Source organism: Rutilus rutilus (assembly GCF_951802725.1).
Source record: "Rutilus rutilus genome assembly, chromosome: 12".
In the NCBI taxonomy this organism is placed as follows: Eukaryota; Metazoa; Chordata; class Actinopteri; order Cypriniformes; family Leuciscidae; genus Rutilus; species Rutilus rutilus.
Genome location: NC_140217.1, coordinates 27518028 through 27545716, shown reverse-complemented (window position 1 = coordinate 27545716; position 27689 = coordinate 27518028). Strand labels below are relative to the sequence as shown.

General features: G+C 37.1%; 1 protein-coding gene across 2 annotated transcripts in view; it reads left to right on the top strand.

Annotated features, from left to right (window-relative positions):
• mast2 (microtubule associated serine/threonine kinase 2) overlaps positions 1-27689 on the top strand; it is a 135862-nt gene that overhangs the window by 18014 nt on the left and 90159 nt on the right. For both annotated transcript variants that reach the window (XM_084426141.1, XM_084426140.1), the window contains exons 2-3: positions 15166-15313; positions 16411-16556. In XM_084426141.1, the coding sequence (XP_084282267.1) occupies positions 15166-15313; positions 16411-16556 (294 nt within the window). The remainder of the gene's footprint in view (positions 1-15165; positions 15314-16410; positions 16557-27689) is intronic.

The following is a 27689-nucleotide window of genomic DNA, read 5'->3' as shown; positions in this document are numbered from 1 at the left end:
CTTATGTCGTCATAAGGGGAAAGGTTACCTCCCCTTTCTCTTCTGGCCCGCCCATGAGAAAATGAGCTGCGCGAGCGCGATATTGGTTTTTCCTCGAGAGACATCATGGCTTGCAAACGAGCGAAGCATGGCAGTTGCTCAGTGTTTGGATGTACAAATGAACACAAAGGTATTGTTTTAGTTCCTTCATCTGAGCCTCTGAAGAACCAGTGGGTTATGTGAATTTCTGATGTGTAATTGTTCAAGTTCAGACAGATAATATTTCTCTCAAAGTCGTTCAATACTGTTTATGCATCAGTAAATCAAGCCAGTGACTAAACGATCAACTTCACGTCGTTTCTCTTAGTAGGATGAAAATAATCTTACTTATATACAGAAAGCGATCAAAGAACAATCCCTTTCCAATCGCCCAAGCTGTCAATCACCCAGCGCGAGTTTATCTGGACACTTGCCAAAACTCATTATGAAATCAATGATGCTGTTACACTGCACAACGAAGCTCTTACTGTACTTACCTCATGTTTGCATTGGTGAAATCATTAGTGAGAGTGCAGAAACTGCGTTGCAATGATAAGATCTTCATTCACACGATCAACAGGCTGTCAACTGCTCAGTGCTCATCACTGCAACCTTTTATGTGATGGGAATAGATCTAAATACTTAAAAAAACTTCTCACGATTCGTTAATCCCGATAGCTGTAATAGTAAAAACGTATAATAGCTGTAATAGTAAAAGTGTTCGAGAAAGTTGCACATGCAATGCTTAATATTTCATATGCAAGCATGCCAGCCAATCACAGCAGTGGGCGTTTACACTGAAGTCTCACAGCAGACACGCCCCTTCAAACACAGCGTTCATATCAGAGGCTAAAATCAGGCTAGGAAATATGCCTTTTATTTCAAAATTATGACAACTTTTGATCTAAAAAACATTCTAACATTATAAGGGCACCCCAGGTGACATTCTAAAATAATAAATTAATCCATGGAATGGGACCTTTAATCGACCATCAATACGTTTTATTGATTTAAATTATTATCGACAATTAATTGATCATTGATTAGCATCCCTATTTTAAATCTATTCTGCAGAAATCAGTGCCAAGAATGCTGAAAAAGTGTGCAGATTCCATCAGGGTCTGTTCACGGTATTAACTCAGATCTCGGCCATACAGAGTTTGAATTTGTTTCTATGTAATCCTCTCCAGTAATCAGTTCTCACAGACATGCATGTGTGCAATAAACCTTGTGCTTATTACTTGGGCATGTCAAGTCCATTTGGAAAGACTATTGTAAATCTGATTTTTGTCTCTTGATACATCCTGTTGAAGAATAATCATTCTCAATCTCTTTTCTCATCTTCCATCTCCTCATCTGTCCAGACTTCTCTCAGAAGAGTAATCCTTTTCCTCTGAAACAGAAAGAAGCTTTAACTTAACACATAATAAACATGAAGATATGAAAATAAGAACATGAAGAGTGCACCATTCTTTATGCTCTAATTTTGGTTAGTACAGTATAAATGGTCAAATATGATTTACTGTAATGGATTATAATAACTTTTAACAGCTCTGAAACAGATTTACACCATCTGTGTACTTTTATACAGTAAGGCAAGAAAACACCCATTAACAATTTTGCTGTTTTTTAGCTGTTCTGTGAAGCTTTGTTTTTTAAACAAACACACATTTATGTCATAATCAGTAACAATTCCATAAACTCCCATCATTCAAGACCTCCTCTCACAGAGAACTGGTCCAAAGAAATTTGGCATGTGTTACAAGGCAGTGGCGTGATAAGCCTGGTTCTAGTTTTGAATAAGTTAATTCCAGTCTTTTGCAGTTCACATTCAGGTCTCGGCTCAATGTCTGTCTTCTCACTTCTCCATTGCACGCAGCATTATTGGTTTGTCTTGGCTTGGAAAGTTAGAGGGTGGTGGGGTTCAACTGGAGAACTGGCAGAGTCATGTTACACTGTGTAACACAAAATTACATAAGCCAGGAGAAGCACTGCTGAACCATTACTCAAGTGCTTGGCAGTTTGAGCTCTGATGAGAGTTCTTTCACAGTTCAGAGGTAAAGCCCTGGGTGATGCAGTCATAGGTGATATGTTTTTATGCAGTTGGCTTTCTTTGCCAACCAGTTTTTTTTTTTTTTTTTTTAGGGAAGGAAATGCACTTTGTGTTAGAAACAACTTAGAAGACAGATGTTAAAAATGCCATGTGACTGAATTCTAGAGCTGCATTGGATTTTGCTCTCTTTGGGAATTCTCTTTTATTATTTTAAAGACAAACTAGATTTGAATGGGGTTTTTTTGTGCAAACCGTGCAAAAGTTAGTAGCTACAGTTCCATTAATAATTTGATTAGGAATTTTGTTCCAACTACATGTTCAAATATTTTGTCATTAGTTACACTGCTTCTTGAGAGCATTATGTGTCTTGCTTTGACATGCTAATATGATAACGACACGTCTATCACTAGGTAGTGAATTTACAGATGCATAAAAGCTGTGGGTGCAACCATATGCATTTTGTGAAAATGGGAGCAGACAGTAGCTTGAAAACTTATCAGTACTACTTACGTTCATTTAGCACAATTGAATATTGCATCATGTTGTGACATTCTGAAACTACAAGTGGAATTTTTGTTAGTTGTTATTGTTAGTTCTTGCACATTTCCCACAGACGATGACTCTGTGTCAAATTACACTAGTACGAAGTGTTCAGGGTGACTCAATGACCTCAATAGCAAGTGAACTACATAAAAAAAGATAAGCAAATATTCCCTTTCTAATTGAGGATTTGATTGTAATACTTTCATGTACACTTGTTCAGAACTTTGGGTCAGTAATATATATATATATATATATATATATATATATATATATATATATAAAATTATTATTATTATACATTTTTTTTAAGTAAGTCTCTTATGCCCACTAATACCGTGTCCTGATCAGACACGATGCCATAAGATTCCAGCGACAAATAATTTGTCTGTCCACACTAGATGCGACGTGACTGCGAGATGCGTCAAAATCAATGAAAACCCACAGCCAATCAGAACAGCGCATGGGCGGGCTCTCGCGGCAAGTGCACAGCACCAGAGAGTAATCTTGACAGCAATCGCAAAGAAAATGGATAAGTAGCCTAGGCTGCATAATCAAATTCACAAATATGACACCATTTAAACATTATTCAAATACATAGGCTACTGAGTTACTAAAACAATCTTTGTCAAATAATACACTTTTTTGTTCACAGTTTGAATGTTCTTGTTTCCATTTGTGTCATTTCAAGATCTGAGGTGAATTATCTATTGTTGCCTTTACAGCTACAAAGCTGGGAGCACTAAATGATATTAAAAGTCACATTACATGCTTTTAACATTAAATAAAGCACATAAACAGTACCTGAGATTATCATTGCCACACTTTGTGTTTGTGTTTCCAGTGCGACGTCGCAGAAAAATAGAAACCGTTTCTAAAATAGAATCAGCAATTATGATCCTTCACAAATTATTCTGATATGCTGTATTCTGTTATGTTCAAGAAACATTTCTTATTAAGTCTTTCCCCTCCAGCGTTAAAAAAAAAGAAAAAAAGTTGCCAGTCACCGGCAGCATTTTTTAACATTTTCACACAATTTTTATGGCCCCCTGAATATTTTGTTGTATGAATATCTGAACATGCAATATATCAAAAGAAAGCTTAATGCATTCTTTTTTTATCAACACTTGAATGTGGGTAAGTTTCATAAAAAAGCTAAATTTTGAGCTAAAAGCTGAGAAAATCGCGTTTTTGTCAAAGACTGCATCCAGATCAGATTCAGAACGATGATCAAAAAACAGATGGAGTAGATCGAGTCCATCAACACTCCCAAAGCTTCACAGTGCTACACCTCATCCTGGGTCGACATTTCATTCAGTAACGTTTGATAGTTTTGATTTAAATGCTGTTTAATGTTGATGATCGCATTATTTTACATACATCTGCTTACATATGCTATTGCTTGTTTCTGCTTCTTCTTCACATGTCTTTTGATCAAGAGATTCTGTACTCTTTCAGAAGATGTGTCATAGCGCCCCCTACTGTATAACAGTGAAAAGCCGGAAATTTTCGTCTATGGCGGAGAAGCAGAAATCTTTTGTAAAATTGTAATTGTCCTTACTGTCACTTTTGATCAATTTAATGCAATTTTTGCTGAATAAAAGAATTATTTCTAAAAAATAAAAAAATAATCTTACTGACCCCAAACCTGAACGGGTGTATGTCGTACAGTACACTTTTATAGCTGTCAAAAACAAGGCCTCTTTCAATTAGACCTTACATTTTCTCGCATTTCCACATTAATGCTAGGATCACACTTTTCTTGAATGACTTCTCAAGGCCATCCCAGCTGGCTAGGCGGGCCGACACCCTGGCACAGCACCAGTGAATGAGAACATCGTCCTGTCGTTCCCATGGAGTTACTGCACACACGTCCACCCTTTCATTCAGCAGAGCTTGAATACCTACAGCACATCTGGAAGACATCAGCATACAGACTTCATACTGACTAATGGGACATTGTGTTTCTTGCTGCGTGCACATGTACAGTAGGCATTACACATGAAGCGTGGGCACGCACATACGTTGAGAAGTCACATCTCATTTGGAAGTTGAGGCAGAGAGGATTAGATTGAGGATTTGAGGATTACTTACTCAGGTCTGCTGGAGATGATTAAGGTTCGTTCAGGCCATCAGTTACTTTTTTTCTTCTTTTCAATTTTGTGCCTGGAAGGTGAAGAAATGGAGAGTAACAAAGAGATGTGAGAAAGATGCTTTGGTTTTAGTTCCTTCCGCAAAGGTTTAATTTTCAGCAGCATGGCAGTTTGGATTGTTCCAGATCATCTTTCACTGTAAAGGACATTCTGCATTTGTAAAGTTTTAAATTTCTGCTGAGTTTAAAAATTAAATTTAAAAATTGAATTTAAAAATGTAATGGTTAGTATCACAAAGCGGTTTTATCACTCAGGTTTCCCTTTAGGTCCATTTATAATATTTTTGAAGGTTCTTGCACCAAAAACATTTGTAATGTAGTTTTATCTGACCATTTTCCACCCTCTGGAAAATAAATGGCCCTAAAAAGGGCAACTTTTATTGAGAGGCTGCGGGTTTATGATGTCAGAAATCCACATTTCCAAATAACCATGATAATTGTTTATTTCATGGTGTCTCTTATTTTTTGACAACACGGTTATATATAAAAAAGCAATGGGTCGTGTTATACAAGGATGAAGGTCAGAAAAATAGATTTAACTGGATGTAAAAGTAGGAAATAAGTGAGAAGAAAGCAGTTGATTGGTGCAGAATTTTTTTTTTATCTTCAATAAAATCTCTTCTGCTTGGTGTGAATTGCCACTGACATTGTGTGGAAAATAAATACCAGCTATCTCCTATTTGAAATGTTTAAACTGTGTCTGTGGACTCTGATCGGGTATATAGCACACCTCACCTGCTTGGGCAAACAGAAAGGCCAGTAGCTCTTACATCACAGGATGGCAGGCTGCCAGGCAGTAAGAGTGTTTATGTTGGTATTCCTGAGGGATTGACTGGTTTTACGAGCTGTTTTCTGTACGCAGCGGATGCTGCTCTGCCTCGTGGATGTAGCTGAAGGCTGTTGGACTATGTCAGCTGTATCAGGGAAATCATTTATCTTTTCTTTGTTTTTTTGTTTTTTTAACAGATTTAAAAAAAAAATGATGTTGCCTTAAATTTGTGGGTACTAAATAAATAAATAAATAAATATACATATATAAATTGTGTTCATATTTCAATAATCTTTTGGCCTCCATCAGTGTTATGTTGTCCATTGTTTGTCTAGCTCAAGGACATGTTGTAAATGATGTGTGTCTTAGAGCAATGTTTTATCATTGGGTATTCATGGGAACAGTGTTATCCCCACAGGGTGGATCCAGGAGTTAGATAGAGGAGTGGGTGGAAAGAGAAAACCTGGAAGAGTGAATCACGGATAGACACAAATGTTTAGGTTTGAAAATGCTCTGCCAGAGCTGATGGATTACAGATAAAGATGTGCATTTCATTGCAGTTTATGAGTCAATGGTAAACCCAAGCAAAATACACAGATGAAGCACTGGGCATCACAAGGGAGGCAAATGCTGAAAACTGGATGTATCTCATGTGTTGTTGTAATTACCTTGATTGTTATATCTATGCTGTACTGAAATCAAGGCGCATAACATTTTCTCTCAATCTGTTATTTATTTAATCTTAAATTACTTATCTATTAATTTAGCCACCATGCCATCTTAAACATTTTTTTTATTTGTTAAGGTTAATGGTTGTTATTTAATAATGTTATTTGTTTAATGTTTTCTGTGCTGAAATATTTTCTCCTGTACCAGACAGTAAGCCATTTGTACCGTTGCCGAAAATGTGTGTTGGGACTGGCTAGTATGACTATATACTGTGTGAGAGTAGATATATTAGTTCATCAGTGAACAAAACTGCTTTACACTATTTTCACATTACATATGAGTACGAAGCCAGTCTCTTGTTAAGGCAGGGCTTGATTTTTATTTTTCTATTCCCTTGCTATGGCCTTCAATTAATCTTTAGGAGCATTAGTGTTTTCCTCCCCATTCAGTTCATAACTAAAAAAACCCGGTAGAATTACTGCAAGATTGGCATGCAGGTGCACTTTTCCCAGAAGCTCCACCCCTATTCCCCAAAGTCAGCACCTCATTTTGTTTTGCCAGCAGTCATGGTTACTAGTGATGCACCGAAATGAAAATGCTGGGCCTAAACCGAAAATTTTAAATGAATTAAAAATTTAATAAAAACCCCCTTAATACTTTTTAAACTAAGAGTTTAAACTTAACTGTTGAATGGAAATCAATCAGAGAGATCTTGTTTTAAGTAATCTCTCTGGGCTCCTACTTGATCCTGATGGAGTTACTCTTGCATTAATGTTACTCTATCTGTGAATTAGTTCAAGGTTTTCTATTTACCAACAGAAGCATGGCAACATTACACTTGGACCCTGCAGTGAAGTCATCACTGCTCTGTAATCCCAGCTAGGCAAAGGTCCTGCTGGTGGCATAGCACTAGAGTGTGACATCGTAGGAACTAACCAATTAGTTTTGTTAGGTCTGCGGTTGGCATGTTTGCCTGTGGCATGTTTTGTTTCCTCATCAGACGAGGGAGCTAAGAAGAAATGACTCGCTTTCCTTTTCCTCACTATCAAATCAACTGTTCAGTTAGCAGGAATTTAGCTTTTTTTTAATGTTAATATTTAGCATTTAATGATGCTTTGTGCAATAAACAAAATCTGTGTGCTACTTAGCCTACTGTTTAGCTTCAGATGAAACTTTCACTTTTTTTTCTTCTGTGGTTCTACTGTGCTTATGTGGTTGCATGGTGACAACTCTTATACATCGCATCCACACAGTCGCATTTCACACTTCTGTCTACATGTGTATGGCTGTGTATTGTTGGTGGTTTAAATATAACACATTTTAGTAAACAGTTTAATCTCAAATCAGTATCTCTCATCCCATAATTATTTATGTGGCGAAATGCTGTGTAATAAGTGTTATGACTGTACCGTATCCTTTAAATGTCTGTCTTGTTTGAACCTGCCGCATGCTAGAAATATTTCAACTCAGGTCAATATTTTGTGTGTGATTATTAACTTATGTGGCAAGTAGCCGTGTACTATATATAATGTAATGTACATCGAACCGATTGTTATTGCAGAATAAACCCCTTCAGGCTGATGCAAGACCCCCATGCTTCGCGTCGGGTCCTGATCACCCTGTCGGGGTTTATTCTGTGATAATCGCTATTAAAATGATCTATTGAAAGTCACAATACAATACAATACAGGGATCGTGTACATCCAGTCAGTTGTTATTGCAGAAGAAGGGGTCTTGCATCAACCTGAAGGGGTTTATTCTGTGAAAACAACCAGCTGGATGGACATTATTCCATGTATTCTATTTTATTATATCTAGTTTTAATTAGGACTGTCAATAGATAAAAAAAAAAAAAAAAAAAGAATAGCTGAAAATCGCACCACTCCAGACTAGGGATGTCCCGATACCACTTTTTCACTTCCGATACCGATACCGAAGCTTTGGCTATTTGCCGATACCGATATCAATCCGATATTTTTATTTTATTCTTGAACTTAATACTAATAATAATAAAATATAATGGAAGCACTTTGCTCAATTAGCCACATAAAAACATCTCACTCAAATGGAGAAAAATATTTCTCCAGTGTATAGTCCACAACAACAGCTGATAATGAAAGACTGCCAGCCTTTATTCAAAAGACCTTGAGGTATGTTTGGTAACCTGAATGAATTTAAAATTAATTTGCTATATTTCAGATCAATATATTTGTTTCCTTAAAATTTTAATTAACTTTAACTTTATTCTCATCTGAATTATAAATAATTTATTTCTGTATAAAATAATACTACTTTTAAAAACACATTTGATTTTCTTTTTTATTCAATGTAGAATGATTAAACTTAAAAATAAACAGATTAGTGCTCTGTTTTAGGACAAGAAATGAAAACCAATGCAATGATGAATGTCCAAAAGATGAGATCATTTTTGCTTTTAAACAGTGTGTGTGTGTGTGTGTGTGTGTGTGACAGTTACAGTTTGACAAGAGTTTACAGTTTGACAAAAGCACAATGTTGTGTTTTACACAAATATAAGTAGGCTAAACACTTTTTGCAGTTTTAATGATGTCCTGTATGAAAATGACGGAGTATGTTTTTATGTTTCCACTGTTCGATCGCGCCCGTGCCTCTCTCTCTCTGACACACACACACACACACACACACACACTCCAGCATTGCAATCTTGACATCGCAGCCTGTTCATTTTGCTGCGTTCACGCCAAACGCGAATAGAGCGGCAAATTTGCGTCTATCGCGTCTAGTTCGATGCTTGAACAGTTTGAAACCATTCGCGCGTCCAAAGCGAATAGGACGCGCCACGCGCGTATAATGATAAAGTGAGCGTTTGAAGCGATATAGACGCGCGTTCAGAGCTAAGGTGGGCTACAGATTAGGTGTCCCTAAAGAACCCGCATATGCGCGTATCTAACAGTAACGTTAGTTCCGTATTACATTAATTAATGTGCATGCGAGATTTATTTATTTTTATACCGTGTATTCTCTGTAAATCCATGCACCGAATGTACGTTCAGTACAAATACGGCCGTTCCACCCCTAATAGGTATCGGATCATAGGTATCGGATAATTTTTTTTTCTCCCCTCCGATATCCGATCTAGCGTTTTGGGCCAGTATCGGCACGATACCGATGCCGTGGATCGGATCGGGACATCCCTACTCCAGACTCTGATCAAATGGCCAGTGCAACAAAATTTTGTTAGAGTTCGCACTGGTGCCACCAGTCACGTTGAAAGAAAATGCCATCAAAACTTTTCTGAATACAGTCAGTTCCCTTTAGAGAGGCATTCATGAACCAGATAATTTAACTGTATGATGTTAATTATGCTAATGACGCAATTTCACTTTCTTCAGTAATGTAAATGCGTTATTTTAACGCGTTAAGGAGTTTGAATCAATCGCATGCGTTAACGTTGACAGCCCTAGTTTTTATATACTTACTAGATAATAGTCTACCTTGAACTGCTGATATACAGAATGCAATCCAGATGATTTTCTGAGTTCTTCTAACTTATCCTCTTATGTCATATCCTCCTTAACATGAGTCCATTCTTAAACTTTTTGTTAATCAGACTGAACCCAATCACCAATCAGGCATCTCCAGTGATAAGCCAATGCTTTTTCTTTCTTTATCTGTGATATTGTAGATCCATCCTGAGGCATGAGCAGTGAGCTGCCATCAGTCAGTCTGACTGGGTCTAAATGGAAAGAAATGCCTAGATGTGAGAGTGGGCTGGAGAGATTGATTAGAGGAGACCTGTGGAAAAACATCTGGGGAAGTGAAATTAGCCCAGCCACAAGTGTACAACGTGAGCTGGGTATAAACATTCAGCGTCCACTAGAGAGTCATTAAGGCCTCTAGATTCTGAGGTCATGAGTTAACTGTGTGGTTTTCCCTTTCATACTCGGTCAAAGCATGTTGACCGAAACAGTTGAGCAGCAATGTATGCTGATGCAAAAAGAGCTGTTTAAAGGAACGGTTCATTAAAAAAAAAAAGACATTTTACTGAATTTTCAATACGGTAAATGATGAATGCTGTCAAACTCCAAAAATGACAAAGTTCTTTTGGACTTTCTATTTACCAATGAATTCTGAAAAAAAAAAAAAATGTATCTCAGTTTCCACAAAAATATTTAGCAGCACAACTGTTTTTTTTTATAAATATTTCTTGAGCACCAAATCTGCATATCAGAATGATTTGTAAAAAATCATGTGACACAGAAGTGAAGACTGGAGTAATGGCTGCTGCAAATTCAGCTTTGCCATCACTGGAACAAATTATATTAAAAAAGATATTAAAATAGAAAGTAATAATATTTCACAATATTAGACTGGTATTGGAATGGAAAGAGACTTCTTTCAAAAACATTAAAAAAAAAAATCTTTCTGATCCAAACTTTTGAACGGTAGTGTAGCACAGAAGCAAATTATACTTGTTACGCTGAAGGGGAATATTTTTTTTTTAGAGAATAACAACTGAAACAGAAGAGAGTCTTATGGTTTTTGAAGGACGAGGATGACAGAATTGTCATTTTTCACACGAATTATACCTTTTAAGTGCACTTTCTGCCCTCTACACAACTGTAACTACTCAGCTATGTGCAAACATGCTTGTTCTTTTTACAGCTGTCAATCATAATACTAGTTAGTTCACATTCTTCCATGTAGTATCCACTGGTGTAAGTGCTGCTTGCTTGTGCCATCAGAACAGAGTTAAGAGCTGTCTTTCCATTGTCGGGCCAAAAGTTAGCGAGCGTGCTAGTGCGTGCCAGGGCCAGTCGCGTATGTCACTTCCAGGGCTTGAGCGGGCCTTCCTCTGGGCCAGTGGCCTGGTGTTTTTGGCCCGCCGAATACCTTGGTCCAAAGCAGACCGACTGGGTATTGAGGGGAGTGGTCATGAACAAAGATGGAGTTAACTGAATCAGGAGAGTTTTCATATCAGGTTACCAGCTGACCTCAACATTTAAGACATTTAAAACAATTTCAGCTCAAAACTCACTTTCAGACACCAGCAATTTTCTGAAATAACTTCCGGTTGCAATCCAATGGGGATTCTGATCACCATATGAGGCAGAAATATATTTATATGCGATACTGAAGGCTACTTATGCTAACCATTGCAATGATAAATTCATACAATTATGGAAAGGAAAATACCAGAGATTGCTTGAAGAACTTGAAGACAAATCATATATGATCAATCATGTAATTATTTGGCTTCATGTTTCATCTGTCTTTTCCCTGTGCCTTTGTTGATACTGGACTTTTGCATCTCTGCATGCCAAAAATTACACATGTGAGTTAATCGGAGTGTAACTCCTGTTTTCTGCTTGTGAGCTCCCTCTGTTGCTCTGGCTGAAAGGATAACAGTATACTGAGACAGGAGAGATCGCTCAAACCTTCTCAGATCACATAATTGTATGGAAAATGTATAGAAATGCAAATTTTTCTTAAAGAAATGTGATGTAAACATGATATTTTATTTAATCTAAATGTGTAAGCCATTAGACTTAAATTAAAAGCCTTAATGGAGCTGTTTTGTGCATTCCTGTGATCACAAGTAAATGGAAGCAGTTGCGACTAAATAATTATGTGTGTTCTCTTTTTATGAGATAATGATAAATACCAGTTTGATTCAGAATGATTGATATGCACTCCTTAAATAAATAAATTACTGTCACGGTAATATTGTTTATTGCAAATCTTTGGTCAAATATCGTTGCTGGAGTCTTAAGTAAAGGCCGAACGTCCCCATCTGTCATGTTTATTTTGCGATCTAGCAAGTTTTCAGTCTGTGAGCCCCATGCTAGTGAAATGGTGGGGTTGTGTGATGTTGTTCTATGGAGGCGTGCTCAGCATTAAGGTTAAGGTTTTAGGGTAGCGCTGCGGGGCTACTGGCCTGACTTGACTTTGGTCTTGCAGCTCACGGTTAGAGCTGTAGCGGGTGAAGAATTTCCCTTGGGGTAATTTTGAGTGGCCCAATAGCGATATTATCGCCATTTATTTCTTTATTTTGATTTATTTATATGCATTTAATATTGCTATGTAAGTAAGTGTTACAATGTGGTCAGCGGGCATGAAAACGAGGACATATTCATTAACCAATGAAACCAAAACTAAAGAGCGCTGAAACAGGAAGTGAATTAAATAGAAGAGGATGTCAAAATAAGGGTCCACATAACAGAACATAAACCTGACAATAAGCTCATTAGGCTATTGTTGTATGTATAACAGTTAGTCCTGATCCTCGAATCTCTCTTGACGAGAGGCTTTCTGCTGCTATTTCACCAGTTTTTAGCATTGCTCATCTCTGCACATTCTAGACAGGCTGTCACTCAGCACAGAAACATTGTTACAAGGGACTGTTTTTGAGTGGGTCATTAAGCGGTTAATTCAACAAACACGTTCAAAAACGCTGATTTATTCAAAGATGTAATGAAACAAGGTGTTGAAATTATTTTAACTCACCACTTTACAAGGCTCGGCAGAGCAGCAATGCGCCGCATGGGCAATGCTGAAGCTGATGCCATTCATGGGAAATACCCTTAAATGTTAAAAGGATGATACGACAAAGATTTCACTTTCCTTGGACATGGCAACCTTTTCACGAATATATATGACTTGACCTCAAAGACAGACTCAGGTAAGTGCAGACGCTCAGTCGATCTCTCTCTCATACACCGTCACTGTTTAGGCTTGTTATGTGCAAATCCAAGGAGCCTCTGTACAAATCACCACGGTAAACAGAATCTTATTATCAATAACTTATTTAACATTCAATACACATGTGTGAAGTGCAAAACCAGAAGGGAATATCACTGTTTCTGTGGCTTGCTTGCATTCCTCTGCGGTTGGCTTGTCAGTAATGCGGTATTACAATATTGCGGTTATCGTGACAGCTGACAGCCCTAGTTGAGGTCTGAGGCTATTGGCCCTACCCGGCACGTTGTTGGTCTTGGCTCGTACTAGCTGTCAGTGGAAAAGCGGCTAATGTTTAAGCCCTACTGCAATGCTTGTACAGAGGCAGGTGAGAGTCTCACGTGTATTCACCGGTGTCCCTGATCCTCATCTGATTAGCCCTGGGACTCCAGACTGACGTCATGGTCACCCCGTCACCCCCCCCTCAACGCAATGTTATACTGTCATCTCAGGCAGGACTTCTCAACGGCTGCATCTTCTAGTCTGTCATTTGATTAAGTGTGCACTTGCTTGACGAGGGCTATAGCTGTGTGGAGTAAATGTATGGTTTTTGCTGTAAATTTAGCTGTACTTTAGGGGCTTAAAGCATATGAAAGATGTAGCAATCCTAAAGAAGCTTTGTCTGAACCTTTGTTACTATAAATGAAAAGAAAAGAACGAACACTCAAATATGCACAAGGTAAGGGATGCAGTGGGTTGTGTTTGTGTTGTGAAGCAAAAAAATGTGTTGCTTCTGAATGTGAGTTAATGTACACTACCATTCAAAAGTTTCGGGATCGATTTTCAGCATCGATTGTGTTGCATCGATTACTCCAGTCTTCAGTGCCACATGATCCTTCAGAAATCATTCTATTGCGCTGATTTGGTGCTCAAGTAACATTTATTGTTATAAATATTGAAAACATGTCACTTTTGATCACTTTAAGGCATCCTTGCTGAATAAAAGTATTAATTTATCTCTCTTTTTTAAATTACTAACAAACTTTTGAGTGGTGGTGAATGACTTTGAATGTGATTGTGAAACTTGTTTATAGCCCTTTGTTTTCTTTCAGGGTCATTTTTTTTTTGTGTGTGTGTGTCTCCAGTGGCCACTGGTTGGATTGTCTTTGGTTTGTTTTTTCACTCTGTGTGTGTGTGTGAGCAAGTGACAACACTGTTTGCTTTGAGGCTTTTTACTTTTGAACGGTGTGGTGTGGTTTTATGAGCACTGCGTATTTAATACAAACAGGCCTTCCAGATGTTTCTGGAATTTCGTGACACCACAGAGAGGATGTGACCAGTGCAGGGTTCTTGCCAGATTTCCATGGCAACGTCTGTTTCTCATCCTGATGAAGAACACAGCGAGTATGAATGAATCTGCAGGCGTCTTTAAATTAGTTATTTGGCTCTCATTTTGGGCCCACATTTTTTACCTCTTAAATTTGATTGTTTTTGTCATCATAATTCTTGTGTTGATGACAGCTTCACTTTGTTGTTGTAGTTTTAGTGGTTTATAATGTAATGATAGGCACCTCATGATTCAATCCGATTCTGGGAGTCACAATTTAATTTCTGATACACCTGTTTTTCTTTCCTGATTAATTATTCTGCTTTGCAAGGGCAAAACACATTTGTTGTATATTTTTGCATTATTCCATGTTGCCTTTAAGTTTAACAATGAAAAACACAGAATTTATTTCCTTTAATTTTCTTTTATTAGATTATTACTTTGCCCTTTTGCATTCTAGCTCACAGTTACATTTAAAAAAATGTGTAGAATATCTATAAATTGAATAAACTTAGCAACATTCACACCTGGATGGTGCTTGTTTGCATTTCGCAAGACACAAATTTGTAAATCTCGAATGGATAAGCAGTGTATTTAGTATGTGCTGTGCTTGTATATAAATGTATTCTGAATGTCTGAATTTGGATTGATTCAGAATCGTTAAAGAATTGTAATGAATAGATTGTTTTCCCCCACTCGCATCTTGGCAGCAAGCCCTTGTTTTGAGATGTATTATTTGCTGTGTGACTGATGCAGTGCCGCAGTGTGGAAGAAGCAGCTTTTTAAATCAATTTTATCGCTTTTGCGTTGACTCTGTGAACTTATTGGGTGTAACTATACAACTGTACAGCAGCATCTTTTTCTATTCATATAATTCATATATCCTGAAGGTCAATAGTCACTTTAGTGGCATGTTAAAACAGTTGCGTGTGCTTGTTTGTCATTGAAAAGTGGAAAAACCGAATGTATGTGTGTTTCAGCTGGAGCTGCCGGCACCGCCTCCCCTGCTGTTCAGGAAGCTGAGTAACCCCGACCTGTCTCCTGCTGCAGGAAAGACCAAACTGCAGCGGCAGCTCAGTCAGGATGACGGCAGAGCCCGACGCAGCAGTATGGCCGGCGTCCTCACCGGTGAGACACCGCAAATTACTTTCCCTAGTAGTTTGTATGTCCCCCCTTTGCTTAAAAGACTCCAGGATTTTGTGTAAAGACTGATGATCATGTTCTTCAGCATGATTTGAGAATGATCCAAAGAACATTTAGTTGTTCAATAGAAGAAAGAACATCTGGCCTTTTCTGCAAATGTAAAGTGCTTTTATTATTCTTTTTTGGATATTACCTTTTATTTTGTGTGTAATATAGCTGTTTGTGAATGTAAAAGGTCTGCAAATATCAAAGAGCACCACAAAGGGAGTCATTGTCTCACAAAAGAAAGAACCGATTCTGAACTCCCTGAAACTAGTCATCATTAGTCCTCCCTCCCATTTTACTCCCTGCTCAAACCTATGTAGGTTTGTAACAAATTTGTATGATGTCCACCTATGGTCTTAATTGGCTGCCCACAAACAACGTCTACTTTCACCCGTCCTCAGAAACAGTTCCATCAAGGATTCGGTCTCTCTAAATCCCGCCTTTCCAAGAGTGTACTCTCTACTCTGCTCTGATTGGTCAGATGGGCCAGTCTGTTGTGTTTGGTACATCGCTTACAGCGCCTCGGAAACAAAATGACCATTACCGTATCTGAATTTCAGCTCAGGAGGTTTCCTCAGCACTTCTATACACAGTGATAAAGAACAGTAATGATAGTGTGGGTTTTACCATATCAATTTGAGATCAAGTTCTTGTCCATGCAAAGTGGATTTGCTTTCGCAGCACAGAAAAACAGCATCTTCTCAACATGTCGACAACACAAACCAAAATCTTCCAGGCCTCAGCTACAACTACAGTGTACTGTAGGAGACCGTCAAAGCAATCAGGAATCTTTAGAAGATAACCTTTAATAGGGGTACTTTAAGTGGATCAGTACCACAAATTTGCTTACATTCAATAAGTGATTAGAAATACTGCAGAACTTTGTTCACATTATATAAAAGATGTAGATTTAAATAGATGAGCTATCAGAGAATCTGTAGCTTGGCTTTGATTTGGTTCTTAACCACAGAATGCATACATGGATACAGACAAGTACAGACCATGTCCTGATTCTGTGTTTCTCTGGTGTGCCACAGGAAAGCAGCTTCTGCCTCTGTCGAGCAGCATGCATGGTGGAGTGAGTCAGCTGGCTTGGCAGCAACACGCAGGAGAACCCAATAACTTGGTCCGCATGAGGAGTCAGTCCTTTGGCCAGTCTGCCCCCTCTCTCACTGCGGGACTGGTAAGTGCACATGCAGCACACCCTCTATCTGTTTCCATCCAACACAAGCAAACAAAGGTTTGAGTTTGTAAATAATTTTACAAGGCACTGTCACATAATACTTGGTTTAAATCGATTTGTAAGAATGATAGTCTGACCCTCAGTGGTAAAGGCCATCATAAGTTTTATCTGGCGTACTACTTTTCCCCCCTTCCAGAACTATGTGGTGACAAACATGATCAAATGTCATAAAATAGGTACTTTTCTTCACTTGCCATTGTCTTGTGTGGCAAAAGGGAATTTTGGATCCTGTCTACACACCTGAGCATTGACAATTCACAAGGACTAAATGTTAAATAACTGCCACTGATGTAACTTATGATGCATGACTAGGATACAGTAGCTTACAAATGCAAATTTACTCCTTATGAAGTACCTCCTGAGTCAGGTCACATTGTCACGGATAATCTGTATTGATCCTTACTTTTATTGTATATATCTGTAATTTCAAAAGGCAGATAGAAAACACTCCAAGCAGCATTCTGTGAGGCTGGTCTTTGTGTTTGTTTATGAAGGTTTAGAAGTGAAGAAACTATGTGTGTCAATTACAGCAATATAACCATTTATCTGAAGAGATGTTGTACCTGCTGTATGTGCAGAAGATGTATTTACCATTAAGTTGTCATGCAGTCTAAAGCCTAGTGCCATAGCTACATCTGCTGTCCGTGGCTAGTACTACACCAATGAAAGTGGGCAATACTAAATGCTAAAAGGGAAGCTTATTTATTAAATTATATATATTGTTATATATTGGTTTTGTGTGTGTGTGTGTGTGTGTGTGTGTGTGTGTGTGTGTATATATATATATATATATATATATATATATATATATATATATATATATATATATATATATATATATAGTATGGCAATATTTTCTAGTCATCAAAAGGGTTATTATTAGATATATGTGGACAGTTAATGTAAATAAGGTTTGAGACTGTGGTTCTATAAATGGCAGCAAACAGGAGCAAAGCATTTGTGATTGCCTATAATACTGAGTTTGCTATTTTTAGATCCTTAAGTCCAGTACTGACATCTGACAAATGACAGGCATTTTACTCCTGTAGTCAATAATTGTATCCCTTAAAACTTATCTTTGATCACCAAAATTACATATTTAAACCTTTTTTCCTTAAAAAAAAAAAAAATTCTTCATGCGTTTTTTGAGATGGTCTTTGGCTCACTGGTTTAGTTTTAAAGAGTTTTAAAGATAAAATCCTCAGCAATGGTGTTGACTTGAATTTAGAATTTTCACATGGTTTGTCTTAAAGCATAGTAAAAACACCACATAGACAAACAACATTAAAAGCTTGATTTTCACCACAGGGGGGACTTTAAGTTGCAGAGTTTCAGTAGATTCTCTACACTGCTCCTGAACATCTAGAAATCTAGCCTTTGACATAATGCTGAAAATTCTGTCATGCTCAGGTTGTTTCTAACCTTCAGGTGGCAGCATTGCCCACGTCCTGAACACACAGAGGCGCTGACTGCCCACTGATGTAGAACTAAATGGTACAAATCTTGAACGGGTAAAGTGCTGCACATGGGCTGTGTTATTATCTCAGCCCTTATGTTTATGGATGAAAAATATACTCAGCACTGCAGTGTAGCAGGGTGTTCTAATAAAGTGGTAATTAATATGCCAGTGCTTCAGCTGGCCCTCTTTAAAGGCCTTGTCTTTTGAAAGAGAAGCCATGGACACACTAATTGCTGCTTATTAGGATTTATATGCCAGCAGCAAACATTAGCATGCTGATATTAAGATGTAATAGTCCACAGTTATTTAAAGTTGCTAGGACATTTCTTTTGTACTTTGTTGCGGTATGAAGGATAATATAGTTTGTTTGTGCATCATCATATCTCAAACGTAATTTGAAGGCCTGTTGATGTGAACCGAATTCATCACTGTTTTTTTTTTTTGACAAATAACCACTGGATGATAAATTCATAAACGCATCAAGCAAGCAACATCATAAATATAATATCAATCATGAGGCAGCAGTAAATTGAGTTTTTAAAAGGAAATGATTCATTTTGTTATGTGTGAAATCTATTTGACAAATTATGTTCAGTACTATATAAAGCAGCTTCTAGGAAATTGCTAGAGGACATGTAACCTTTTTTGCATAAATATTAAATACCTTTTGTAACTTTATAAAGGTCCATCTAGATTTAATCTATACGATAATGAAATGCGATTTATACGTCTTTCTTTGTTCTATTGTATTTATTTGTGCTATTTATAATTTGATTATTTGTTCTTATTTTATTACTGACTGTTAATAATGTTTTAAATGTACATTAATTAGGCCAGTAGTTTTGCGATTGTGATATTTCACTAGTATCTAAACATTTGAACCACTGACCCAATCCTTGCACTGAGTCCTGCTGGAGCAGCTCTAAATATGTGCTGCACTATTAAATGAAAGATAAAATATGATAGAGCAATAGAATGAACAGTGAAAGTAACAGAAGCTCATACAATACATTTTAGCAGGCTTAATTTTGCATGAAAATAACTGAAGGAAATATATATTTGCTGAACAAATTAAGCCAGCTAATATGATTTATAATCTTTTGGTTTCTCTACCCAATACATTTAAAAATGACAAATGCACTGAAAATACAGGTATCGGTACTCTGAATCGGCAAGTACCAAAAATGAAATTATCAGTATCGGACTCGTTTTGGAAAAAGTGGTACCGGTGCATCCCTAATAAATAATCATAATTTTTTGTGACTATTGTAGACTCTGTCTCACTCTTCATAGATATGCTATGCATACTGGTTGTGAGGAAATTGTGTTATAAACATATATTTTGGTGTTGACCGTAGAGGTAAGTAGGGATGGGCAGTGTATAACCAAAATCTTATACCATATCAGTATTTTATATACCTGTAGCATACATCAACAGTACTTATTTGTGATGTAAAAATAAATTATATAAATTATCTTTTGTATAATGCAGTAAATTGGATACTTTATATTATGAAAGATACTTTATTGTATCCATTTATTTTCTCTTTTTATTTGGAACTTGATGGATCATGGATGCAAATGAAAAGATTCAATTATTCATAACAAATTAAAAAGTATTATGGTGCAAAATAAAATTTGCATTGTGTAACTCGTCTTTGACTTGTATATTTTCACATATAAATCTCTATAGGTTCGCAGCCATGCAAGTGAGATGTTATTCTTACTATTTATTCATAGGCATGACAGTGTGGTTAAGGAAATGACCCAGGGTTGTTTTATCCTGTGGTGATGTAGTTCGTAATCCTCAGGTCCAGGCTGCTTCTGTGGGGCTTTATTGTGAGAGGTGTGAGAGAGACGCAGGGATGGAATGACTTAAAGGGAACCATGCAGGACAGGCAGATGGTGTTTATCTTCTAATATGGAGAGGTGTGTGTGTTGGGCAAGCACAGATTTTTTTAAATGACGGGTGGGGTGGGGGTGGGTGGGAGGCGGTGGCAGGGTTCTGACATGAACCATAACTGATTATGCAAATTGATTCATCTGATCAGTTTTCAAAAGATTTTTCGTTCTGCCATTAAGTGTACCCCAAGGGGCAGACAAGGTGCAGGAATTTCCATTACTCATTGTGCTTAGGGATTTGAACAAACATGTAGTATTTAAAATACATTTACATTGGAAGAGGACACGGGTCATTTTTAGGGACCAGAAATAGATTTGAGGATGGCTTCTTTTGACTTGGAGCAGGAAACAAACAGCCAGAATACCCTAGCAATCAAAAACAACAATGTAGCAACCACATAGCAATATGTACATAAAATATAATTGTAAAAGTTGCATAATTATTGAATTTTAATAGATCTGTATTAGTCTATATGAATGCTCCTTATATAGGACATCACATTCTTTTGACCAAAGCTATACTAGTGTACAGAGAGTGTTTTGTCCTTGGCAACAACATCCAACATACAGTAAGTGATTATAACTAATTATTAGTGGTCGATATTTGGCATTTTTAAAATATCGGCATCGGCCGATACGTTTTTCTGATTAGCCGATGTGTTGGAAGCGGGACTTTGATGGCGCTCCGGACTTTTATTTTGACGGGTGTGATCACACAGCGCTAACTCACATTCTCCGTCTTCATTAATTTACGATCTCTGTCAGTCATATCTAATACTTTGTTAGACAGAACTGGTAAACAAAGTAAATGGTATGTGAAAAAGTAAAGCGTTTGCTTTTATATTATTTGTAATTGAAAAGGCAAACAATCAGGCTAAAATACTTTGTCATTCATCGTCAACATTCAGCAAATGCGTATCTACATAATTTAAACAAATCTCTGAATATCTAATAAACATTTAATTTCACGAACCTTAATCGAATCCAGCTGTGATATCTTGTGAAGTGTTTATTTGTAGCCTGCATAAACGTGTTAATGCGAGTGACGGTGGGTCCGTGCGAAGTGAGTGCGAACAGAAGATTGTTATGCACAGGTCAGTGTGGTCTGTTCAAATATTTTTATGGCACGCATTTAGGGAAGAAAATGGTTATTTTGGTTTATTCCTTTGGTGTTAAGTCTAATTTGTGATGGCAATGAGGCTGGAGTAAGTCAACAGTGGCATTAACATACCATGATATTTGCATAATATTTGCATATAGGCAGGGGGAAAAGGCAGGGAGGGCTGGTCTAGTGCTGTAGGCGATATTGTAATTCATTCCTGCCGTTTCTTTTTTGTGTATGTTATTGTTGTTCTAGGTTTATGTTCAAATATTAAATTAAGATTTAAAGAGCTGGTCTGCCATGGAAATCTAAAATTGTATTTATTCAGTTAAAGAAGAACAGATAAAGAAGTTGAAGTGACTTTTCTACAGAGGATACCAGACTTAAATTGTGCCGTGGTTGTGTATATTTTAAATGGTGATTTGTTTTTCTCTTCCCAGGGAATCTGGTCTTTAGTGTGGTTAATGGAGCTTTTATAAGCATTTGGAGGCCCACATAAGTAGCTGCGGCCCTCATGAATACACAGTCAATCCTTTATCACTTAAATCTTTTAATGGGATATTGAAATCTGTTTCCATCCTTTCAAAAAAAAAAAAATTCTACCTCTTTATTTTTGGTGGTTTGAAAATGTTACCCAGAGGCAATAGGTTTTAAAGGAGACACAAAGAAGACAAAGAAAACCAGAATTATCGCTCATCTCCTGTCATTGAGGTCACAAACAACTGAAGTGAGTGACTATGTACAGGATTAAATATTCAAAAGGCAATTATGAATAATTACTTGAAAGGCCCTCCACTGTGCTGCCAACTTACCCAATGTGACGACACTCATGGCAGCGGTAGAGGCTGCTGGGATCTGTCTTTTTTGTTTCTGTGCTGCTAGCTTTTTTCCTACACTATACTCTCTCTGCTTGTTTTATTTTTCTGGGTCTGACAGTTGTTTTTCTTTTTGCTACGCACCTTCTGTTTCTATCTTCAGGCTTTTAATCTGATGTTCCTTGCATTTGGCCCAGATTGTGATCTATGACGCAAAACAATAAAACAAGATTTCACTGTGTACCTGGAGGGAAAAAACGCCTTTAACGCTTTTTAAATATCTGATCTAAATCACGCCAATGTCATTTGAGAATGTCTTGTGGGCAGAAAGAGCACATACATTTTTAATACAAGAGCTAACATTGACAGCTCAACTGTCATTTATATAAGCATCAAGCTAGTTTTGCTTGTCATTTTTTTGCTTTTTGTGAAATGTTGATTATGTTAGCCTCACTAAACGTTAGTCAGTCTTAACATAAAAAGTTAATGAGAAAGTACTGTGCATCTTTACATAATGCATAAGTGCAGTTTTTTCCCCCATAAAAAAAAAAAGTTTTATCCTTGAAGAATTAAATAGTACTGTTGCAAAATGTTAAAAATCATGTATATTCATAAGAGAGGAGAAAATCATGGCATTTTTTTCTTTGACTGATAAAGCAGGACTTCTATTTTGACAGTGCTGCCTGAGCGCTGGCACAAACTATGCTGTGCTATATCCAGTTTGCTTCTGTTATATTCACTGTATGTAAAATTAGCTTTGCCTGGCATTTATTGGAGATGATATGATTCCCATAGACTAAGGAGATTATTTAGTGCACTGTTGGTTACAGTATTTACTTCCTTACTATTCATGTTTTCATAGACTGAAACATGTTATTCTGTGTAGTTGTCTGATATATGTAATCGTGATCTCCATTTTCAACAAAACAAAAACGATTTTAAACGTTTAGATGTTTTCATCTCACCACGGCATAGGAGCGCCTGGACAAACGAGCGTGCTGCATCGCATGCGTGTCGCAACCGCGTCGCTTCTTTTATGAGCACACGTCCAAACCTCAGCCAGGTGGTCGCTGAATAAAACTCCCACAAATATCACGGAACAACGTCGGCATTATTTAATCCTATGACCAGTGTTCGTAACAGCTGCCGTATGCATATGGATAGCCTCAAACTTAGCTATTTGCAGCTCCCTAAATACAATGACATGCAGTTTTATATATGAGGCATTCGGCATTCGCGTTTTCCATTTGGACCCACAAACTTGCTTAGCTATAGTTGCACGCACATATAGAGCAACGTGTTTCCACTTTTTTTAAAGTGTATGGCAATATTTCAGCTAAGTCAAACAGTTAAAAGATGCTTTGAAAGTTTAAAACTTGAAGAGGCTTCCAGCACTCTGCTAGTGTGGGAGGGGCAGTGCATGGGCTGCACGTGAACTGCAGCGTCTCCAGCAACACAGAGCTGCCTGCGGACGCCTGTCTGTAAATAATGGCGGGAAAAAACTATCGGCGAACGCAACAGCCGCGTATCGGCCGATGCAGATACACGTAAAACCCGCAAATATCGGCCGACCGATATATCGGTCGATCACTAATCAACTTTATATTGGCCATCGGCATTAGCCATAGAAAAAAAACAAAAGGGAAAATATAGAAACTTCAAACATCCCATCATCCTTGTCACCACAGAAAGTGTTGTTGACTCCCTCTTTCTCTTCAAGGTTAAGTATTCAACAACCAGTGAAGAGAGAGATACAGGAAAAGAAAACTGATTTACAAAACCGTGTTACTTTTCGTCTCACTGCCCTCGATAACTTCACCTGTTGAGCCAGCAGGACACATTCATAATTCATCTCTGAAAGTAGACTAGATGTACTTAGCCTCACCTTGGGTCAGAGACTGAGGATAGCTACCCTTAGCCTATATCCTGCAGAATGGATTTAGGCTAGAACAGGTTTGCAGCGTGGCCCTCAAAGAAATGGCACAATCAAATATTTTAAACTCTGCTGCCTTATGTAAGAGGTTCAGTTCCAAAAAACAACCTGGCTAACCAAACATGATCCATATACTGAAAAAAGAGACAAGTGATAGTAATGTCCGGTTCATATTTGCATGTTCTTAAAATCTATTTAAAAGATTTAAAGGCACAAGAACAGACCTCTTTTTAAGTGAATGCTTTGAATTATTTTTTTTTTTTTCTGAAAATGTGCTTAATTTCTAACCTCCTCTTCTTTCTTCCCACTCTCTGTCATCACCTCCTCTTGCTGTTTTTTTTTTTCCCTTTGTTTTTTTCTAACATGTTCTTATCCTCATTTGTCAAAGCTGTGACCTTTTTAAAACTCATATCTAGGGGCAGGAATCATACTTTAATTGGCCAGAATATGACAAGTTCTTTAGCTGAAATGACCGCTTTGCACCTCATATGGGCCAGTTCTGAATACTATGTTAGTCCTTAATATCCAAGCTTTACCAATGCAAGCTTATATGTCTGTTTCAGTAGCAGTTATTTTGTTGAATTAATTTTGAATGAGACTTGTTTTCTTTTCAATCGAGCTGATCCAAATTTAGTTAATTACCCAGGTCTCCACAGGACTCACACAGCCCTTTTGCCTTTCTTCCTGCCCATGGTGAGATTCTGGTTGACTGAGTTCAGATAGCAATTAAGATGCATATGAAAAATTTAACGTGTCTGCTTGAGATGCTTGAGTCAATAAACACAGCACAACATTACTCTTGGCTTCCGGCAACTCATTTTCCAAAACTAATCGGCTGACAAGGTTTTTTTTTTTTTTTTTTTTTTGCAAGCTCTCTTGTTCCTGCTTTGCTTATTCCCATGTCTGTTCCTCAAGGACTATGAGCTCCAGTGCTGTTGGAGGACTTAAACAAGTCATTGCTAAAGGAAATCTTTTCCTCTTTGTGTTTGATGCTGAGCAAGAGTGCCAGAGACTTTGATGGTTTGTGCTGTGCATTTTCTCCATATTTTAGGCAGGTGCCATAATTGACAACATAGGGATTGCATTCGTGCTCTTTGATCCTGTATTACTGACAGACTCTGAGATTGACAGGTACAAAAAGGCATAAAACGTATTCTTTTTTTTGTGTGTTATGTAATTTTTCCACTTCAAATTACAGATTTATTTATTTATTAAAAAAATTTTTAAATACCTGTGTATATATGTGTGTCACACAGACAGTAACGGTCAAAAGTTTGGGGTCAATACGATTTTTTTAATCATTTTTTTGTACAAAATTAATACTGTTATTTAGCAAGGATGCATTAACTAGATCAAGTGACAGTAAGGACTAAATACCTTGTTACAAAATATTTCTATTTCAAATAAATACTATTCTTTTTAGTCTCTGAAGAATCCTGAAATACATGTATCAGCGTTTCGACAAAAATATTAAGATTATTACTAAACTGTTTTCAAAATTAATGATAAGAAGAAATGTTTCTTGTGCAATAGCATATTAGAATGATTTCTGAAGTATCATGTGACACACTGAAGACTGGAGTAATGGCTGCTGAAAATTCAACTTTGCCGTCAGAATAAATTACATTTTACAATATATTCAAATAGAAAATAGATATTTTAAATTATACTAATATTCCACAATATTACTGTAGATTTAATAAAACAAATGCGGCTTTGGAGCGTATAAATGACTTTGACATCGCATCATTAGACATTACACACATAACATTTTAACTAGAATTGTACATTTTTCTGGGGAAAAAATGTGTGGTCTGTGGAATAATAATAGAAAAATGTTGATTCTATTCCTTACACCGTTTGTTCTCCATGACAATTGACACACCTCTTTATTCCCAACTGTTTTAATGAGGCTACGATCCCACACCAGCCTAAATATCATACACTCTTCATCTCTCTGCTCTAACGAGGCGTTAGGTGTTGGGGTATCTTGTTTAGTCAGTTTTGAAATTAGTTTGAGATGGAAATAGGCCTAGCTATCATACCTCTCAAGAGGCTTAACAAGTGCTATGAGCGGGACTGTCATAGTATATTAGTATTCCCTCTTTCCTTGTCTCTAGAATTGTTGTCTTACATTTGTCTTGCTTTTGAGACGTTTTATTTTGCCCCGTCACAACCTTGTTTCTTTGCATTCATGCATTTAATGTATGAGGCTCAATTAGTGTGTGGTTCAATTAAAATAAGTGTTGTGTAAAGTGTTTATGTATATTAATAGCATGCTTGATATGGTTTTTGTGAGAGCTTGATTTGAAATGCATTAGCTGGGTGCTCAGGGAGGGTGTTTAATTGCTGTCAGTGGTGGACTGTGTTTCTGCCTTAAGGCAAGAACCAATGTCTGTTTCAGCTCACCTGCTGATCTCACAACCCATCTGTTCAAGGATCTGTGTATTTACTACATGTACAATGTGCCATACTATGTACACTGTTTGCTTTCTTGTGATAAAAGGCTTGACTATATGGTATGTCTGCTTTCGAAATATGCAGCTGTCTTGTAAATATGTATACATCAATTAGCATTTGTTAAACAAGCTTTCTTAGAAGTGGTTTTCTTGCACAAAGCAGTCGATGTTGGCAGATGATTAATGTCTGAGCCTAAGGCTTTGTCTTGATCGGGTTGTCAACCTTTGGCTGGGTGAATGAGATGTGTGAATCCATTGCCGTTTCTGTTTGTCTGCATCTTTATTGCAGTTTTATGGTTATCGACACTGTATTTGATAGGTTTCACTTTTCTTTTCTTTTTTTCAGCAGACCCTAAGCTTGAACCATGTTAATTTAGCAGGTAACCGAGAAGTCAAATCTTAAGACAGCTGTTCTAGAAATAACATTTTATATCAGTTATGCTTGTAGTCTGGCTTAATAATGTTATTAGTAGTAGTGGTAGTAGTCAGTAATGGCTTAAAAGGAGATTTACTTTTAATATATATAAAAAATGACTGTTTTGAAAACCTCTTTTAGATATGATGCAAGTATCATTGAATCAGAGTTTCAAATTGATTTGTACAAAACAGACAGGTTGAGTTGAGGTTGATTCAAATTTATAATCTAACACCATTTATGTTACTGAAGTTTATTACAGATACACTATTAAAACATCAGTCTTAACATTCTCATACTATTGAGTTGTTATATTGGCAGCAAAACCTTCAGGAATTTTATGTTGTTAATATTCAATATATCTGCAGGTAATGTTGGGGTTAAGATGGATGTATTGAGGACTGACATAACTAGATCTCTTAATCTTAAAACTGACATCAATCCATTGCCAAATGAAACTGTTAACTGTTATTAAACGGTCTCTATTTTATGCTTTTTTTTTGTTGTCTTATTTGCTTTAATGATTTTGTTGCTTTAAAGGGATAGTTCACCTAAAAATGAAAATTATCCCATGATTTACTCACCCTAAAGCCATCCTAGGTGTATATGACTTTCTTCTTTCAGAAAAATACTATCGGAGTTATATTAAAACATGTCCTGGTTCTTCCAAGCTTTATAATGGCAGTGAATGGCGGTCCTGATTTCGAAGCCCAAAAAAGTGCATCCATCCATCATAAAAGTAATCCGTACGACTCCAGGGGGTTAATAAAGGCCTTCTTAAGCTAAGTGATGCGTTTGTGCAAGAAAAGCGCAGAGGATAGAGCAAAACATAATACTGGTCACAAATTAGTAGTCTAAAATGAGAATTTTTATAGAGTAATGTCAGAGGATTTCGATATAAGAGCCAGAGTTTGTTGGCCAGCCCTATTTGTTTGAAGCTTTGGACACTCTTACATCCTACGTCACACATCGCGTCAGAAGTTACTCT